The sequence below is a fragment of the Abramis brama genome (assembly GCF_963993115.1).
Source record: "Abramis brama genome assembly, chromosome: 1".
NCBI lineage: Eukaryota > Metazoa > Chordata > Actinopteri > Cypriniformes > Leuciscidae > Abramis > Abramis brama.
Genome location: NC_139963.1, coordinates 50,543,170 through 50,563,426, shown reverse-complemented (window position 1 = coordinate 50,563,426; position 20,257 = coordinate 50,543,170). Strand labels below are relative to the sequence as shown.

Here is a 20,257-nt window from a genome sequence, read left to right as displayed (position 1 = left end):
CTCAGCATCTTCAATCATCTGATGACTGTAGTGTCCTCCTCCATTCTGCTCTATCATTGTGTCAATCTTCTTCAGTAGATCATTCACCTGATCTCTGTTATTCTCATCTCTATTGCTGAAGACGTGAAATCTGCCTCCACACTGATCAACTACATCTCTAGATCTACTGTTCTCCTAAATGAGTTCCTCTGCAGACTCTGCATCTATCAGATCTCCATGAGTGAAGAGAATGATGGAGTATTTTAAAGCAACACCAAAAAAACTTTTCCTCTTCGGTCGCCCTACAGGTTGGAAGCGGAATTGTCCATTACCACAGTCGTAAATAATTTACCCTACCGCAGCCTGCCGTCACACGCACGCTATTTGTTTATCCAGCACCAGGTTTGGAAATAACGATGTCCACAGACAAGATCGAGTACGTTGCATGATTTTATGAAAGTATGATGTATTGCGACATCAGAAACGAAGAAAAACAAAATAATGACATTGCTTGCTTTTTTTTTTAGATTGTGTGAAACGGTAAATTTGAAACAGTCTAGCAATAGCAAGATAGGTTTACACAAGGATGAAAAATAAAAGCGTATTCCCTGACAGTTTAGTATGTAATAGCCATTTGCATTGTCTGTGAAAACTTGAGCATTTTATTGGAAAAAAGTTGCAGAGACAGGTGACACCGTTTTAGTCCAATGTTCACTCTAGTTCGAGCTCTTTTTCTATCATGCTCCCGTTTTCTTTTCTTCGCCTCCTCCAACATCATACCCTTCCTTTAATTTGCAGACTCCGTCATGATGACAATTCAAAAGCTACCTGGCTGCTAGGTATCTTCCATTTATATGTGCGCTCCACCCAGAGCCTTGCTCCACCTATCGGCTATTATAACGCTTGCCGTAAAGCAAGTCAAATTTGTAGTTTCTTATGTCTCATTCGAACTACAGATCCGCTACCGATCTGGCAAACTTGCATAGTGTGGTTATAGCAGATATAGGGCCACAAAGCGAATGCAGAAGTGCCTTTCACCCTGTTACAACTTGATGAACCACTGAAACGATTTTGGAAACATTATTTTAAGGTACAAAAGAATCTTTGGTGTTGCTTTAACTCTTCTTCACCAAACATCTCCTCAATCCTCTGCTCATGTTCAGTGAATCTCATATTCACAGGAAACACAATGAAGAAAAGCGTGCGGTCCAGGACTGGATATATAAACACTTCTCATGATCTCTGTCATTAACTCTTCAGAGTTCATGTGTGTGTGAAAGAATTCAGGAGTATCAACTACAGACACAGATCTGCCTGAAACAGTGGCGTAAGCATCTGAACATTCACTGGTTACTGGAGTCATACTCATCACAGATTTAAACTCTTTCTGTTTCTCCAATCCAATTTCTGTACCAAGAACAATCCGTCCGGAAGTGAAAAGCTCATCAGGAGTAGCAGGTCCTAAATGCATCTGTCTGGTCGGCAATCTGGTAGGTGATGCTGTACAATAGAGAAAGCAGATGTAAGTAGTGATATGTTCACCTAGGGCTGCACGATATTGGAAACAAACTGACATTGTGATATTTTGTTTTTCTGCGATATACATCATGATATGAAAACAATTTCACCTTGAATAGCTCTATTTGGAAAGAATTAATCATTCTAGAATAAAAAACAAAATAACATATATACAGTAGAACAAAGATACAATTATATAGATAGTGCTTTATGTTTTTCAGGTAAGTCTAACACTATTCAGGTATAGAAATCAAATAATCAAATGTAAATTAAACACTGCATAGTCTTCACTGTGTTAATTTAATGTAATTAATATATTTAATCTTTGTTAAAGCTACAAACGTGATTTTCTTTTTGTCTTTTGTTGTTTGATTAACAAATGACAGACGGCTGCATGTTTATTAGACTGATGTCACTTTAAGAGCTGCACGGATCCAATATAATGATATGGTGTTTTTATTCTCAAATGTTTACCTTCACTAAAGACATATACCGACCGTTTTTACGAGAATACTCGCCAAGACTGGAATTCTGACCTAATTTTGCATGTCTGTCCTTTCAAGCACAAAAAGATGATTAAGAGAACTGAATGTATTCATGTTCTGTCTGCGAGGATCTCTGCAGAGAAAGCGGGGTGTGAGTTCCAGTTCTCTTTCGCATCTTCTTGCGCTTGAATGCTTTGAGCTGGCTTGAATGTTTAAACTGATAGGACTTGACAGGACGAAACACGTGCAAATGACAAACTTTTACTCTATTATGGTTAAACTTAGCAATTAATCCTATCAATATGTGCAGTATTGAAATCGCTTTTGAATGCGAATTCGCATTCACGCGCACTACCGCAGCAAGCCTGACAAAGTTCCTTCTGGCGCTCCGTAGAATGTGTTATTCATTTTCATGACATGATTTTGATTCAGCGCTGGTTATTGTAATTCAGCTAGTTTGATCTCTGCATTTCACCATTGTGTTCTTGAATAAGGAATAGGTGAACTTAGGTCTGCACGATATATCTTTTTAGAATCAATATCGTGATAGTCACATCACAAGATGTGATGTGAAGAATATGGATTGTATAACTACGAGAGAATGCAAAAGCATGGAAATATATTTTTTCCTTCCATCTCATATTTTTGGAAGCAAATATTTACTTTATTTTGTTTCTCCTTAAATAATTTGCATGATTATTTTATTGATGTAGACACAGAATGTTAATGTTATTATTTTAGTTAATTTGAGTATCTTTTTGGGGACTTTTATCTTGATTGTACTGAGCACCTATTGGCAGGTATATATTGGTGATTACACTTAGCACAGGCAGGCACTGGGAAAGGTTGTTGGTTTTTTACCAGGGAAAGAGAGACTGCAGACGTCATTTGTATGCTTGCTTAAATGGAAATAAACCGCATGAACGATACGCTTGCCTGGACATTGGACTTATTGTGATAAGATGCAATCCCAGCAGTGCCTCAGTGGCCGTTTGATTTTGAGTTTGTTTATTTTATTTTGATTTCTTTTTTGATTTAAGTTGAGGACAAATCGCCACTACAAGTTCAAATATCAAACTTTCTAGCAGATCTCCACGAGTGAAGAGAATGGAGTATTTTAACACTACCTTCACATGCCGGTACCGCAATTTTCTTCCGAATCATCAGAGGCATCCTCCAACCCATCCTAGTCATCTCAGAACTCTCAGAACTGATCCAACGCATTGTCGCAGGAATTGTGGAGACAGGAGTAAATTCTAGACTCTGCTTCAGTTGAGCTTTTTCTGTATAAAAAGATATAAAGCAAATTGAAAAGCATTTATCAACACTCACTTTACTCACTGCAGTTGGACAGAGATTCAGCTGTTACAGTCTTAGTGAGTGAAATAAACATTTCAACTTTTTCCAGACACATTACATTCAATAACAATAAATGTTTTATTCTAGCCACATCTGTAAATAACTTAAACACTAGATTTTGGGGAAAAAAAGTGTGCAGAGCATTTATCATGTCATGCAGGAGAAAAGATGATAATAAACCAAACTGTAATGATTAAACATTATAATACAGTTATCTCTCTCTCTGTAACTCTTTCTCGCTGTGACGCTGCGTTTGAATCTCTAAAGACAGTCAGTGAGAGCAGACTCTCATCAGTTAGTCACCAATGTATTACAAAGAATATTTTTCCCAAATATTTATAATATTTTGTATAATAACGACTCACTCACCTATTGTGTCAGGGTATGTTGCATATATTTTTGTAAGCAGCTCTTGAACTTGTCCATTAGGTTCTCTCTTCTTGTTGTTGAACACATGGTATCTCTGGTTATATTTCTGAATGAGGTTCTTCAGTGGTTCAGACAGCTTAATGAACTCTTTTATAGTTGTGTTTTCTTCCTCCAGTTCATCTCTTCCAGTGAAGAGAATCCAGGTTTTCTTCAAGCGCTCTTCTCCCAGCAGCTTCTCAATCTTCTCCACAGTTTGTATTTCTTCTTCAGTGAATCTGTCAGCTCTGATGACCAGCAGAAACACACAGGGACCTGATTCACATCTCTGAAGAACATTAGCATAAATCTGCTGAATCTCCTCTTCACTCATGTGTGAGTTAAATAATCCTGGTGTGTCATAAACAGTGACCCGTTGTCCACAGACAATCCCAGATTCAACAGCTACATCTTGTGTGACAGAAGTGAAACTTTCCTTTGATTCAAAAGCTTGTCGTCCCAGGATTGTGTTTCCTGATGCGCTCTTCCCAGATCCTATTTTTCCCAGTAACACCAAATTCAGAACTTTATTCATTTCTTGCAAACTCAGACCTCCAATCATTTCTTCCAAATTCAGACCTCCAATCATTTCTGCCATTTCCAAGATGTGGCATAAAGCTAAAAAGTGCTGCAAGACAAAAATGAACACACATTTATCAAAAATCTCACAGACATTTCCTTCAGTACATATAGTACGTGAGAATGCTTCCGTAAGGACCTACTGGCTCAGAGACTGTATCAAATAGAGTGGCTGAAGGTATCTTGCGCTGATCTGTCTTTTTTTGGTGTTTCATTGTATCTGATTCAATCATTATTATTATTATTATTTTAAATCAAATTTTGATTTGATATGTGCATTTTGATTGTAGTTTACAGTTTTGTGTTACTTCTTTGACTGCAGTAGACAGTTTAATAGGTCTAGAAGAAAAGAAAATCCTACTGAATTAAATGTGAACGTGTGCAAGGCAGGCAATTTTATTGTATTTTTTTACATTAAAAATAGGAACAAAGAAGCAAATTACAAACAATAGGACAATGTAATAGAAAAATATACAAACTACATAAACTACGTTTTTCAGGTAGAGTAGTATAGGTTTATTTAAGGCATGTAAGAAATACTACCAAAATTAAATAATCAAATGTAAAAATAAACCGTTGTACAGTCTTCACAGTATGAATTAAATATAAATTGATTCATAATATCCTTATTATAGACTTAAATGTGTCTATGTTCACTCATGTGTGAGTTAAATAACCTGGTGTGTCATAAACAGTGACCCGTCGTCCACAGACAATCCCAGATTCAACAGCTACGTCTTGTGTGACAAAGTGCAGGTCAATTTCATCTGTAATTGTAAAATAGGCTAATTTTGTCTTTGTTTACCTCAACTGCTAGCAAATAACAGTAGCACCCCATTACTATCATCACTCAAAATACTGTATGCTAAGGACATTATTATCTATAGTAAAGTTACAGTAGTAATTTAGCAAACAAATATTCACATCGTTTTATAATAGGTTTAGAGTGATCTAGTGCGGACAAATTGTAATTAATCCACCAAAAAAACGTGGTTACATACGGGTGGGCGATATGGCAAAAATATCATATCCTGATTTTTTTCAGGAAAATCATGATTCAAGATTTTATCTCAATACTTTTTCATGTTGGTTTGACTATTTTGCAAGTGACTGAGCAGTACATCCAAACTAATGTCCATATTTTAAAAACAAAGCCTTGCAAGGTAACAAAATATAAAATAAAAAAGTGCAACTGATAGAATGCACTGTAACACGATACTACTACTATACTTCTTCAAAAGCAGATCGTGGTGACATTTTATGTCTGGTTCAGATTACACGATTTTGGCATGATCACTTTGACGTAGGGTGTCGTGGGGATTCGTAAATAACAATGGGCATCGGGAGGTAAAAATCAATCGTTTCATCTCGTATAGTGTTTCATAAGGCAAAATTTTCCACCAAAATTACCCAGAACAATTTGTCCCAGGATTAAATCAAAATGTGACATGAACTCAAGAACCAATCAGCATGTTCAGCACCAAAGTCCCACTTCCTAAAGTTCCTGAACTTTGAAAAAGTACTACCTCGCCAGCAGGGACTTTTGGAGGGGAAATTTTTACCCACACACTGAGTAACTTACCACCACAAAATCTCTAGTTCCTGGGGAAAGTTCCTGCTGTGGAAACGCAGCTATAGTGTACGACAACCAACGCCGCAGCAGCGATGCCTCACGACAGAAAGCATGTTTATTTTAGCATGTTTATTTTTTTTCTGTCCTCCATGATGGGTTTGGTCACATGTTGACCAATAAGATCGCATAAGCTTTTCCGTACACAGCTTTTAAACATGGCAAAACAAAGAGAGACGAGTTATGAAAGTACTCCTGCCTGTATGATGTTTCATTGAGGGACTACCATGACAGAATAAAGAGAGAAAATATTGTGTGAGTGTGTGCGTCTATGGTTGGGTTTTCTTTCTTGTTTTGTATTTTTCTGAACACAAGAAAGACAGTACAAAACACGCTGCTTTAGAAATTGTTTGTTTACGTTCGATTACAGAAGTCAGTCGCTAGTTCCACCTTCTCGATGACATTACGCGATGATTGGTCAGGAAGCAACGTGTAGTCTGACATTTTTCTTGTCCAAGACACGACAAGATTATAGGAGTCAAAAATCACAATCTGACACAGTGACTATCGTAATAGACAAAAAAATTGTGTAATCTGAACCAGGCATTAATCGTCCATGATCAAAAATCGTGATATCGCACACCCCTAGGTTACTATCCGTTTTTATTATGATAAAACCAGTTCATTTTGGTAAGGGAAAAACATGATGATAATGCAAGAACATGTTCAGTATTAGGATTTTTCTATAAAGATATCTTCATGATGTAGTTGGGTGATTGGCTTTTTTTTTTATTATTCAAATATTAGGCTTAAAAAATAGTTGTGTTGTATTGACACTTGAATTTCCAAAAATATATGTGGTCTTTTAGATTTTGTAATGGAAATTGGATTTATTCACCAAAATGTTGAATTCGTGCCTAAAATTGTCATATGGTGACAAAAGTTATTCTATATAAAATGAAAATGGGATATACTCCCCCAAAGTAACTTCACCATAAATCTTTATCATTACTATCTTAGGATTTTTTTTTTTTTTTGTGCAGATTCGTTAGATTTTGTATTATTTTTCTAAATCATCATGCAAAGTAATATGGAGGGATTATTGGGTCAGATTTAAAACTAAAAGTCTAAAACTAAAAGTCTTAAACGAAAACTAAAAGTCTAAATTTGAAACTAAAAGTCTAAGTCGAAAATGAATTTGGTATTTAGGATTGGGCATTTGGTATTTAGGATTGGGCATTTTGTATTTAGGATTGGGCATTTGGTCATTTAGGATTTAGGATTGGGTATTTAGGGATTTAGGATTGGGAATTTGGTATTTAGGATTGGGCATTTAATCATTTATCCGATTGGGAATTTAGGATTGGGCATTTGAGGATTGAGGATTGTATGCAAATAAGGAGGCGTGGCCCAAATACTGGAGGCTGGGTTTGAAATGGCTGGTGTGCAGAGGCACCTTATGGACAGCAGAGGGAGCTCCCAGTGCTAAGGAGCACTGTAATGAAACCAAACAGAGTGAGTGAGCAGGGCTGGAGCGAGTACTGTACTTTACAATGTGATAACTTCAACTTAATGACAGCGTTGTAACATTTATGTGGCCTCACACACAAAGTCACCAGTGAAAGGAGTGCTATCGGTCTGACGACGAGAATAACTATTATTATTATTATTAATAGTGAGTGCGCGCGCGCGGCCGGGGCTCTCTCTCTCTCTCTGCTCGTTCTCATATAATGCCCTGTCAAGCGCGCCCTTGTTAAACTGACATGCAAATGATAAACTTTCACTATGGTTAAACTGTGCAATTAATCCGATAATGATAGGAACCACCTGTTTAAGCAGAAGTTGTAATAGAAGCACAAAGGTATAGTAATAAAGAAGCTGCTTGTCTCTTGCCACGGCTTTCACAATATCACTGTGTACAATAGATCAATATCACTGTGTACAATAGATCACTATCAACAACCGTTGTCATTGTCAACAAGCGTCAACAAGCTTCCCCGTACTTTTTGACAAGCGTCCTTGACAGGGCGGCCAGAGCTTCTTTGCAGCTCAAGTCGGCGGCGTTGTGAACGTACAGTTACTGTTTCCTAACCTTGTTTTTTCTGATGCGTTGCATTAATATATATATATATATATATATATATATACAGTGCAATGCATAAGTGAATACACCCATGCTAAAGTTGACTAAAAAGAGGAATAAAAAATCATATGTTGGAAATTGAACTTAATGCCTTAATTTAAAAAATGAGGAAAAATCCAACCTTTAAGGACACCAATTTTCTTTGTGAATGAATAATGTATCGTAAATAAATAAATGTTCTTCCTTAAAATACATGGTGCATAAGTGAGTACACCCCTATGTTAAATTCCCATAGAGGCAGGCAGATTTTTATTTTTAAGTATTTTTTTTTTTTTTTTTTTTAGGATACTATGCATCCTGATAAAGTTCCCTTGGCCTTTGGAATTAAAATAGCCCCACATCATCACATAGCATTCACCATACCTAGAGATTGTCATGGGGTACTTTCCATAAGATCATCTCTCAATGCAAATCAAACTAGCTTTTAGGCTAACTGAAATAAAACCATGCCAATCTCTAGGTATGGTGAAGGCTATGTGATGATGTGGGGCTATTTTAATTCCAAAGGCCAAGGGAACTTTATCAGGATGCATAGTATCCTAAAAAAAAAAAAAAAAAAAAAAATACTTAAAAATAAAAATCTGCCTGCCTCTATGGGAATTTAACATAGGGGTGTACTCACTTATGCACCATGTATTTTAAGGAAGAACATTTATTTATTTACGATGCATTATTCATTCACAAAGAAAATTGGTGTCCTTAAAGGTTGGATTTTTCCTAATTTTTTAAATTAAGGCATTAAGTTCAATTTCCAAAATATGATTTTTTATTCCTCTTTTTAGTCAACTTTAGCATGGGTGTATTCACTTATGCATAGCACTGTATATTTTTTTTTTTTACTTGGCTTGGTTGAATTCCGATGTAGAATGCTGTCTGTTATTTCTTGATAACAGACCGCTGCGTAGTAACACACCGTTGCCATGAAAAACAGAGCGTTGCTATGGACGCGGAACGGACTATTTTCTTTAGCGGAAGCAATACAATCGTTTTTAAATCAATAAACTCCTTTTTAAATCAATATTTTGTGTCAAATTATTTATGTATTTTGTAGGTAGCCATGTAATAAGTGAGGCGGTTGTTATAGCGAAGAACAACCCCAAAGACAGGCTGATTCAAGTTCAGCCTGTCGGGGTTGTTATTCGCTATACATTATCCCTTACATAAAGTACAGTAGCTCCAGCCCTGCTCACTTGCTCTGTTTGGTTTCATTACAGTGCTCCTTAGCGCTGGGAGCTCCCTCTGCTGTCCATAAGGTGCCTCTGCACACCAGCCATTTCAAACCCAGCCTCCAGTATTTGGGCCACGCCTCCTTATTTGCATACACTCCTCAATCCTCAATCCTCAAATGCCCAATCCTAAATCCCCAAATTCCCAATCCTAAATCCTAAATGGCTAAATGATTAAATGCCCAATCCTAAATACCAAATTCCCAATCCTAAATCCCTAAATGCCCAATACTAAATCCTAAATGACCAAATGGCCAATCCTAAATACAAAATGCCCAATCCTAAATACCAAATGCCCAATCCTAAATACCAAATTCATTTTCGACTTAGACTTTTAGTTTCAAATTTAGACTTTTAGTTTTAGACTTTTAGTTTTAAATCTGACCCAATAATCCCTCCATAAAGTAAGACATCTCTCCTCAGCCTTTCCAGGTATTTTAGATTAATTATGATAAACCAACTTATAAGTCTATCAAAATACTTGTGACTCTTGCTGATACTGTTTGTTTTGTTTTCCATTTACTTTTTTCATGATTTATAACTAAAAAGTCAAAATTTGTCACAATTCTGAATGTCACACCAAATGTTATAGTGTCACACTTGTAAGACTTGAGAAATTAGATAAATGCCAGGCAGTCTACTTGAGGAACGACCACTCCCTGAGAGGACAAAGGACCTCTCTGGAAATTAACATTTGAACTCTCTCTTGTGAAACTAGCACCATCATTCGAGACGCAAGTCTCACCTAAACAATCCTAATCTACATTTCTTCCCCTCTTCCCCCACTCCCTGCTGACTCTGAGATCACCAAAATTCACCCAAGAATCTATAAGGTTAATGTGAATAATTATCATACAGTATTACACATGTTTGGTATCATTTGAAATGTCTCAGTGCGACTGGTACAAAGGTCTCATTCCCAAAGAAGTAAAACAAAAGGTAATAAGGTTTTTAAGAGTTTAGAGATGACTGGCACACAAAGGAAGACTGCCTCTAGACAAATGGTCTCATACCCCCAAAAGGTGTAACCTCTGAATGCAAATTCCCATTGTTAGCAGATGTTTCCATGTGAAAGAAGTTTATGTCCATATAATGAAATGAAACTGGAGGATCAGGGGCATTCTGCACTTCAGATCAGCCCGTGAATGCTGAGAGCCGCCGGGACTCTCAGCATCATGTATTTCCTAATGTCAAGGTTTGCATCTCTTCTCTTTATTCCAGAGCATTTGATGTTTTGTATCGATTATCTTTGAATTGATTATGTAATTGACATGATACATTTACATGACATAATAAATTGTAAACATTTGATTTTATTCTACGGACTCTGGCATTATTTTCAGTAAAGAGTTAAAAAGAATAGTCACACATTCGCTCGCTTTTAATGATGCACCGATATAATTTTTCAAAATTGACGCGTTTCCATTGGGCGTATTTTCAATTCCAAATTTCAATTAGCTCAATTTGAAGGGTAATGGAAACACAGCTACTTTCATGTTGTATATAAGACAAAACAACATCTCTATTGCAAATCCCTCCACGTTGCTGTTTTTTTTTTTTTTTTTGGCGTGTACCCATAGAAACCAATGCAGATATTACAGAAGACCACACGGGTCACACATTCTATTGTATTTATTTATTTATAGAACACTTTACAGGCTTCACAGTAACTACAAAGTGCTGCACATCCCAAGTACATAAAGCAATAATAAAAAATAAAAACAAACAAAAACAACCTACGAAAAAACAGAAACCTACGGAGTGTTGCACAAGAAACATAACAATTAGGTCTTAAAGGCAAATAGATGGTAAGAAATACCATATTTTAAAAAAATCATTCCCAAGGGAAGCAAATATAATGAAAACAAGACAGGGCCCAAAATGGACCCTTGTGGAACCCCACTGGTGATAGGTGCTGGATAAGAAAAACAATTACCAACCTTCACTGTCAGAGATCTTTGCTCCAATCAGATATCAAATCTGACACAAATCTGGATATGAACAGTTGCGATTCTCAGTATGGACAGTAGTGTTGGGTCCGAGTCCACCTTTGTCGAGTCCGAGTCAAGTCCAAGTCCTTACCAATCAAGTCTGAGTCCAAGTCCAAGTACAAATGGGTCCGAGTCGGACTTGAGTCCGAGTCCTTAACATCCGAGTCCGAGTCGAGTCCGGCCGAGTCCACAAAGATTTCAATGATTTGAAATTGATCTTTCACAAAGACCCGCCCCTCTTAGTTACTGTTGCTACGTCTGACAAGCCATTCCGCTCTCACTCCACACATCATGTTCTCACACAGTGAAAAAATTATTGCGGAGCAAAGAGGATACTGACAATGCGCCAACAGACAATACAGAGCAGGTTCCTTTTGGTATAAAATAAATTCTCAGCTTTAAAATTGAGTAATTTTGTGAAATTCAAACAATAAATACCATTTTGTGGCGCTTTAGTTCAAGCAGCATGTGAACTGATCATCTATTTTAGTTATAGCACGATTTAAACGTGAATGAACATTAGAAATGCAAAAAGATGTCAATACACACCTTTTAGTTTTGATTTGGTTTGTTTGTCAGACAAAAATGGTGGATATCTGCTTTATGATTGGTCACATTATTCAGAATCTGCAAGGTAATGCTCAAGAATATGCAACACGATGCATTAAGAGCCAGGGGTAAACGTTTGATCAAGAAGATAGTGATATGTACATTTTTCTTATTTTCTTTTATGTTAATATCGTATTTAGCCTCTGAAGGGCAGTATTAAATTAATTAATGAATTTTTAAACAAAATATGAACAATTTACACCAATTTACATGCCCTGGCTCTGAATGGATGTTTCCTTCTTGTGCATCACTGAATGTTTTCAGTGTTTGTAATACCAGTAGTTGTGTATGAATCCCAGTGTGAAAAGATGGATCTCAAAATCATACAATCACTGCTAGTAAAGAGTCAAATATGCAGAAGATGCTGGAAAAGCAAAGAATGTGCAGGAGCTGGAGGATTTTTCTGAAGACCATTGGGCAGTTTAACTGTTCGGGACAAAGGGATTCATGAACAACCATTATAAAAAAAAAAAAAAAAAAAAATTTTTTTAAAAAAACAGTTGTGGATCATTCATATCTTATGTAATTTGTGTTTGTATTTTGTCTTGTGGACTAGGCTATAGCCTAGGCTACTTAAACATCTGTAATGTGAAAAAGCTTTTTCAGGGCAGTATAAAAAAAATACAAAAAAACGTTTTTATGATCCGTATTATTAAAAAATAAATAAAATAACATTTTAGAAGTTCTGCAAGGTGTATGTAAACTTATTACTAAAGTATAATGTAACAAAAATCATAACATTATTAGACCCCAAAATGTTGCAATGGTTATCACGTTCTCATGTTGCTATGGTTACTATGTCAAATCATTGCAATTTCATGACTCACAGGACAATAATTTAGCGGTTTCACTCCCACATTTAAATGCAGTTATCACTCCTCAAACTTTACAGTGTGAATGTAACCACTGGTCCTCTAGAAGCATGAAAAACAAAACTATTATTTAGATCGTCAATAGCGCTCCCTTTAAGCCATCACTAGGCTACTAAAGGCGGGCATACACTGTGCGATGTCTGTGCGATTTCAGCAAGGAACCTACTCACACTGAACGAGTAGATCGCATGCGATGTAAAGCCAAAGCTCAGGATTTATGTGCTCACACTGTACGGTCCGAACGTCGAGCTGCGACTTCACTGCTCACACTATACGTGTGAAATATGCGCGAATCAGCGCGATAAATCCTCGTGCCGGGTAGCGCCTATGGACGATATCAGCCTATCCAGAGATATTGTCAAAACAAGCATCAGCTATCAATATCAAGAAGATTTAGCATTTCCAATTAAATTATTAGTAGGCTAGTATTATTGTATTATTATTATTATTATTATTATTAGGGAAGGCTACTTTTATTATTAAAGTGATAGGCTATTATAATTAAATTGCCACGCAACAATTTCATAGCGCATCACCGCATAACCAACCATGAGGATAATAAAATATTACATAGAAGCTTACTTCTCCTCATTAAAAATTGTCTAAAACATTTAGGTCGATTACAATGAATTATATACATATAATTAATTATTAACAGTCTATAATATGTCCGAACACTGCAATAATTCATCAATGAAAATTAAAAACAGCTTTATTTCAAAAACATTTTTTAACAATAAAAGAGGCAAAGTGTACATCGCTTGGAAGAAGTGGGTAATGGTTAATCCATTTTGCAACACGAACTGGAGGTAAGCAACAGTAATTTGTAGCTTTGAACTACAGAACTTAAAGATCTCCCTTTTTTTTTTTTTTTTTTTCTGCAGATGAAACTGTTTTCGCGCAGGCACAGTGAGGGAAAAAACACTGAGTTTAGGGCTATCGGCTCGTAGCTCTGCTTCAACTGTGCGATATAGTAACGAAGAGCGACCAAAATTTCTAACATGCCAGAAATTCATCCGACCATCCGATTGCCGGTCGTGAGAGGTTAATCGCCTCTCGTTTCCCCCTGTACACTGCACGAACACTGCACGACAAACGACGCACGACAAAGTTGAAAATCGGCCCGACCCGAAAAAGAGTCGCACGAGTCAGAATTCGGCTCAAAATCGGACAAAAATTGCACAGTGTATGCCCGCCTTTACCGCGTTCTGCACTCTCACTGAAACTCTCATCATAAACACTGAAGTTGCCCGCACTGCAGTGAATCTCTTATTTACATCGCGTCTAGACTTTGTTGTTTATGAGGAGATTTGCCGCAAATTAAATTTGCTATTTAACAAATCATTTGCGAAAGGATAAAGCTTGCGCTGATTCTGAACATTTTGAGTGAATTCTCCGCATGGTGACTAAAACGCCTCTGCTTTGCCACTGCGTTCATGCGCGTAATATACATGTCTGTGATTGGCTACAATGCTCAACGCTGAAACAACACTAACGTTAGCTTCGTTTCGTTTTTGAATAATAAAATATTGTGTCCTCCAGTGCCCGGACTCGACTGTAGGCCTACTCGGCAAATTTTCCGAGTCTAAAATGTCCGAGTTCGTGACAAGTCCGAGTACAAATTCACCCGAGTGCGTGACAAGTCCCGAGTTCATTCAAAATTGGACTCGAGTCCGAGTCCGAGTTCGAGTACCCCAACTCTAATGGACAGTTAATACTTTAGATCAGATTCCAATCCCTACAGAAGGTGTCTGTTCTGTGTGAACCGGCATGATCTCTTTACTTGTTCCTCCTTTCCCTCAGGACCTCCTCTCTCCTTGCATGGTCAGCATTGGGTCTCTTCCCTGTATGTTTGTGTCCTCTTTACTTGACATTTCTGCCTGACAAAAAAAAAAAAAAAAAAAGGCATCTTTTAATATGCAAAGCATGGCAAATACGCGAAACATGGTTCAATTAAGTATAAAATCAAAAAGGAATACATTAATTGTATGGGTAATTTAATGTTCACCATTAAATTAATTCAATATCTTTTTAATATTTATTTATTTATCATTAAAAAGGTGTATGTAATATTGTGTAACAAATGTATCACACGGTGTGACTTGAAAAAACGTTCACACCATATGACGTTTTGTTCAGTTAAGCTAATCTCTTGGTTAACTAAAAACATCTAGCTTATACTTAGCATGTACATTGCCACATGGCAGCAATGATTTTTAATAATTAATAAGTACAATTTTAAAAAGGTGTCTAATTTTTATGTTAATAATGTCACACCATAAGACAAAACATAGATCACTAGTGAGCATATCAGATACAGAGCTTTTTAATTAAAAATAAAAAAGTCAGAACTCACCTCTTGACCTTCCAAACCACTCCAGAGATAGCACTGCAACTTTATGGTTGAGTGTGGACCTCTTCATCATAATGATGTCCAAATTATTGCCCATTCAAAATATAGATTGCAGTGTCACACCATATGACACCCATTTTACGGACAAAATGTATTTGGCCAGAACTTTAAAATCATGCACAGACATCAACACTTTCTGTGTCCATTAAAAATGCCTAATTCTGTTCTAAATCTGTAAACCATATGACAATTTTGATGTTTGGATACAAATTTGAAGTAGAGGTCTTTATACACCAACTACAGCTATGGTATGCCGTAATAATATCTTGTCAGAGGAACAACATAAAAGTATATTTTAACAATACCCAATTTTATTAGTATATGACATCATAGACAGGTAGAATTGCATGTCATGTCATCCACCCAGTTGTTATTGTACTAATTTTGGCATTTAGGCTATTTAGAAAATATAGTTTTGTTATAGTCTCGACTCTTGAGTATTAATTCAATTTCATAAAACTAACAGATTGTCATAATGTATACTTTAAATTTAACTAAAATGTATATTATGTGCAAACAAATTACAATGATGTTGATGTTTTGAAACATGGTGGAGACATGTAGATGAAAAACTGACAGTTACAAGAAAATTATTGAAAGTAGTAAACACACACACAAGTGAGAGACAGAGAGATATCAGGGAAAATGAAGAGAACGAAAAGTAAAATGGAAGTAAAGGTGCAGTTCAAGGGAGAACATTTTATTATTTTGCACGCCCCAGCCTAAGGATTTAAATCTTTTTTTATGTGATGGCCATACAAAAATAGGGTTGTCCGTGCTTTCAAAATGTTTTGTAGGTGTATGGGATGGCGGATGCTTTTAAACACGTTATATTAGGTTTCCCTCTGACCAGAGGCGTCGTCAGCCGGGGCTTCAGCCCCGAATGTTTTGAGTGTAGCCCCGAATGTTTTGAGTGTAGCCCCGAATGTTTTGAGTGTAGCCCCGAATGTTTTGAGTGTAGCCCCGAATGTTTTGAGTGTAGCCCCGAATGTTTTTTGAAAAGTTGACTGACAAATATGAAACTGGACAATAGCCTATGTAAACCCCCGAAATCATAAGTTGCCTTATTTCATTGTGCTTTGGCTTTGCTGCTGTCTCTGATTAGTGATTGTTGAAATCTGTCTCTGCAGACGCACCACGTGAGTGATTAGATCCTAGAATATCTCCAGGATTTGCGCAACAGCAAACAATCTCACAACAATTAAAAAAAAAAAGAATAAATAACGCAGTCAGCACCGCCGCACAGTCCTCTGTCAGACCAGATGTTGTCAGGCTATGTCAGTAAAACTCAGAAAAACGAACTTTCCTGTCGTATCAGCCGTGTGCTCGCAGCGTGCACTCTTCAATATCAAGCGCAAATGCGGCGCGCCCTGTATCACGCAAAAGAAACTACGAGCATGTAACGTTGTGTTCTGTCGTCAATTAAGTATTGAAATAACCAAAAGGGAGATTAAAGCTGCGTCATTTTTCATTATTAATATTCTAACATTTTATCAATATTGCAAAGTCATCAAAACTGACTCGTGTCATAAAAAAAAAATTAGTGACCAAAAATGTGAAAAATACATCTAGCCTAAATGATCGTTCTTGACATTCTTTTAACTATAAGCAACCCAATTTGTCTAGATCTGTAATATTATTTCCTTTGTATAATGATTGTTTTCTTTATTTCCTTTGTTTTAAATTATATTGTATTTTTATTGTGAGTGTGAACTGCTGCACAGTCGTGTGATTTAGGCAGCTTGATTAACATTATTACAATGTATTCCTATTTAACACAGATGTTCTTTGCTAATTACAGAAACTAAAAGCAAAATATAAGTATAAATATTTATAAAATAAACAAACAACAGATTGCACTGGTGTTTGATTGAAATGTAGCCTAACATCTATGCAAAATAATCCTTGAAAGATTTCTCATTTAAGGCCATTCCTGTTTGGAATATGTGATTGTGTCAACAATAAGCAGAAACGTTCTGCATTTCCATTTTGTACTGTGGATCATTCATTTCAACATTTATCCTTATTCTCATGTTTAAGAATCTGTTATCTGCTTGACAAATAATTTATGCTACTGCCCACTTACATGCTTTTAAAGCTATTGTTATCCAATTTTTTTTGGCCTTCAAACACCTTAAAATGCACATATGTAGGGCCAAGAAATCCAAATTTTCTCGGGGGAGCATGCCCCCGAACCCCCCTAACTACCTCACATTTCAATGCGCGTGTCTGTGGGGTAATGTGGGCAGGTGTGGCTGCCCCCTGCATATAGACCTACAATATATATTGTTCTCTTTATCGAATCATGTTATCTTGTAACCCACCCCCAGCCCCTGATGTTTCGGGCTCAGCCCCTGATGTTTTTAAAACCTAGAAACGCCCCTGCCTCTGACCACATTTGTCCGATTTTCTCGGCGATCCAGCATGCTTAGTCCCAAACGTTTATTTTCACGATCAGACAGGAATAATAACGACCTATTCAAAGTAAAACAGGCGTCCCAAAGTCTACCTTGAAAATTTTAGCAAAATTATGACTAAGCCTCTGTCTTAAAACTTTCCACGCAGACAAAGAAAAAGAGGACGCTATGTGATTATACAGAACGACATGTAGGATAATGAGAAGAAAAAAGGGAGTGATTCAGTCTTAAAGCTGAACGTTACCGCACCTTTAGAAAACTACAGAAAATGTGTTGACTTCACAGTAATGTACATAAGTTAACATCAAAGTTAAGTTAATATATATAATAGAATAACTTACCTAATAGAAAAGGTTAATTCGAGATAAGTTTCAGTTCTGAATTGATCGAAGTGACCAGCATTTCGTTTTCTAAAAAAAACAATAGCAAAAGGTAGGAATGACATTACAAGTTACTTCCTCTTCTTCTTCTTCTTCTTTGTCATGTAATGGCAGCTTCTATTCAAAGGCGTTGCACTACTGCCATCTTCTGCCTTGTTCATTCACACGCAAATCAGCATTCCTGTCCCTGTCCCACTTTTCAGTTACTCAGTCATGTTTTTCCTCTCTTCTTCATATTGTCTGCAAAAAAAAAAGAAAAGAAGCATGTTCCATAGTTTCTAAAACCTGACAATAATCACAAAAACCAGTTGGTGCTATATTTGTGTCCTCCTATTCGATATATTATCTTATATCTCAATTCGCTCCCCTATTCCTCACAGCACCAACTTTATTTTGAATGATGTATAAATAAATATATTAAAAATAAGTATATAAAAGCAGCTTGTTTTGCTAATTTGTCCACTCTATCATTACCCACAATGCCTGTATATGAGTCCAAATCAATTAGATCTAAGTGCATTTTTCCCTTACTCTTGTAGCACGAGACTGTAGAACAAATTGTCGTGCTAAATATGAAACAAGTTTTATTTAAAACTTACCACTGATAGTTGTTGTCACTCCAGGAATAAAGGTGTTGTCTAATGTAAATGTCAACTGTAAAATATGGTTCAGTTGTGTAATATTGTCTGTTATAATATGAAGTAATCAAACATAAAATTGATTTGTGATTTCCACTGCTGTTATGGAATCTTTTATTCTAACATAATTTGAGATAATTGTCAGTCTTTTTAATAAGTATTTTTATTATAATTTTGGTGATGCATTCAAATACCCCCATCCCTACAAAACAAGTTTTCACTGTACATAAGTGCATTTAAAAATAATACTAAGTAAAATGAATGTACATTTTTATATACATGAACATACAAAAAATATATATATTAACAACAGTAATGGCAAAAATAGTGTTTCTTAAAAGAGGGTAATTACAGTTGGTATTAGTAGTACTAGTAATAGTATTCAGCAATAATACTGATCTGTGATCTGAGAAAGTATTAACAATAACGGATTATTATAACAGGATAATATACAAAACAACATTTAAAGTCCCCCTGTGGTGAAAATAATAATCATAATGAAAAAAAACAACAACATACATTTACACATTATCAGGAGAACAATCAGGCCCTATTACCTCTGTTAAATGTCCATACTAGAAGTGAGGCTTGACTTGACGTATCACCGCAAGGATTGTAGCGATCTTTGAATGCTCTTGCATGCGCCACAGTTGGAGGAAAAGTCAGAGAATATTAAAAATGTTACAAATACTGTAGACATACATATAACTGGAATGTGATTAACGTTTGATGTTGAGAAACCTCTTGAAGATCTTTATTACTAGATTCTGATTAACACAAGTCTGTTCTGCCTCCTGTCTGGTTCCTCCGAGCTTTGCTTTATAAAATCGCTTGTACTCAAACTTTTTACTCTTTTTACTCTGATTCAGTCGTTCCAGCTCTTTGATCTTCTCTTCTTTTTCATGCTCAGATGCTGATAGTGTCTCTATTCTCTCCTGTAGTTTCCTATTTTCTTCACTATATTTGGATTCAAGTTCCTTCTCTTTCATTTCTAGTTTCTTCTCATACAGTTTCTTCAGTTCTTCTTCTTTAATTTTCAGCATGAGATCCACTTCCTGGTAAGAGTCACTGGTGTAAAATCCTCCTCCATTATCAGTGATCATGTCATCTAGTTTCTCCAGCAGCTCCACAACCTGATTACGATCCTCCATGTCTTTATTATTGAACACGTGATATCTTCCTCCACAGCGACTCAGGATTTCTTTCAGGTCCACACCAGCTTCATCAATGCGTTTCTCAATAGTGCTGTCTGTCAGTTTATCACCGTGTGTGAAGAGGATGATTGTGTGTTTATCTGCTTCTTCTCCAAATATGGCTCTGATCTTCTCCACTGAGTTTCTCTCTTCTTTAGTGAATGAACCCAGTTTAATGACCAGGATGATGGCGTGAGGTCCAGGTGCCGTCATATTTATACACTTACTGATCTTCTGTTTCAGAAGCTCCTCCTCTGAAATATCAGTGTCAAACATACCGGGAGTATCTACCACTGTGATTTCTCTTCCAGCCACTTCTTCTGTCTCTTTCCCACACTCTTTGGTCACAGATGAAGGGCTTTTGGCGACTCTGAAGGCTTTTCTGCCCAGAATAGTGTTTCCAGAAGAACTTTTCCCTGCTCCAGTCTTTCCAACCAACACCAGTCTCAAAGACACTGAACAAGAGTGAGGATAAGATCA

General features: G+C 36.5%; 1 protein-coding gene and 1 long non-coding RNA gene across 2 annotated transcripts in view; one reads left to right on the top strand and one right to left on the bottom strand.

Annotated features, from left to right (window-relative positions):
* The window catches only part of LOC311081506 (uncharacterized protein), a 58,475-nt gene that overhangs the window by 32,315 nt on the left and 5,903 nt on the right, over nt 1–20,257 (bottom strand). The window contains exons 3-7 of the mRNA XM_084112056.1: nt 19,309–20,232; nt 4,469–4,545; nt 3,711–4,374; nt 3,110–3,265; nt 1,345–1,479 (exon numbers count right to left, since the gene is read on the bottom strand). Of these exons, the coding sequence (XP_083968182.1) occupies nt 1,345–1,479; nt 3,110–3,265; nt 3,711–4,374; nt 4,469–4,545; nt 19,309–20,232 (1,956 nt within the window). The remainder of the gene's footprint in view (nt 1–1,344; nt 1,480–3,109; nt 3,266–3,710; nt 4,375–4,468; nt 4,546–19,308; nt 20,233–20,257) is intronic.
* Nucleotides 10,836–16,666, top strand: LOC311087669. The gene is made up of 2 exons (XR_014607345.1): nt 10,836–16,085; nt 16,127–16,666. It is a non-coding gene; the product is annotated as an uncharacterized lncRNA (long non-coding RNA).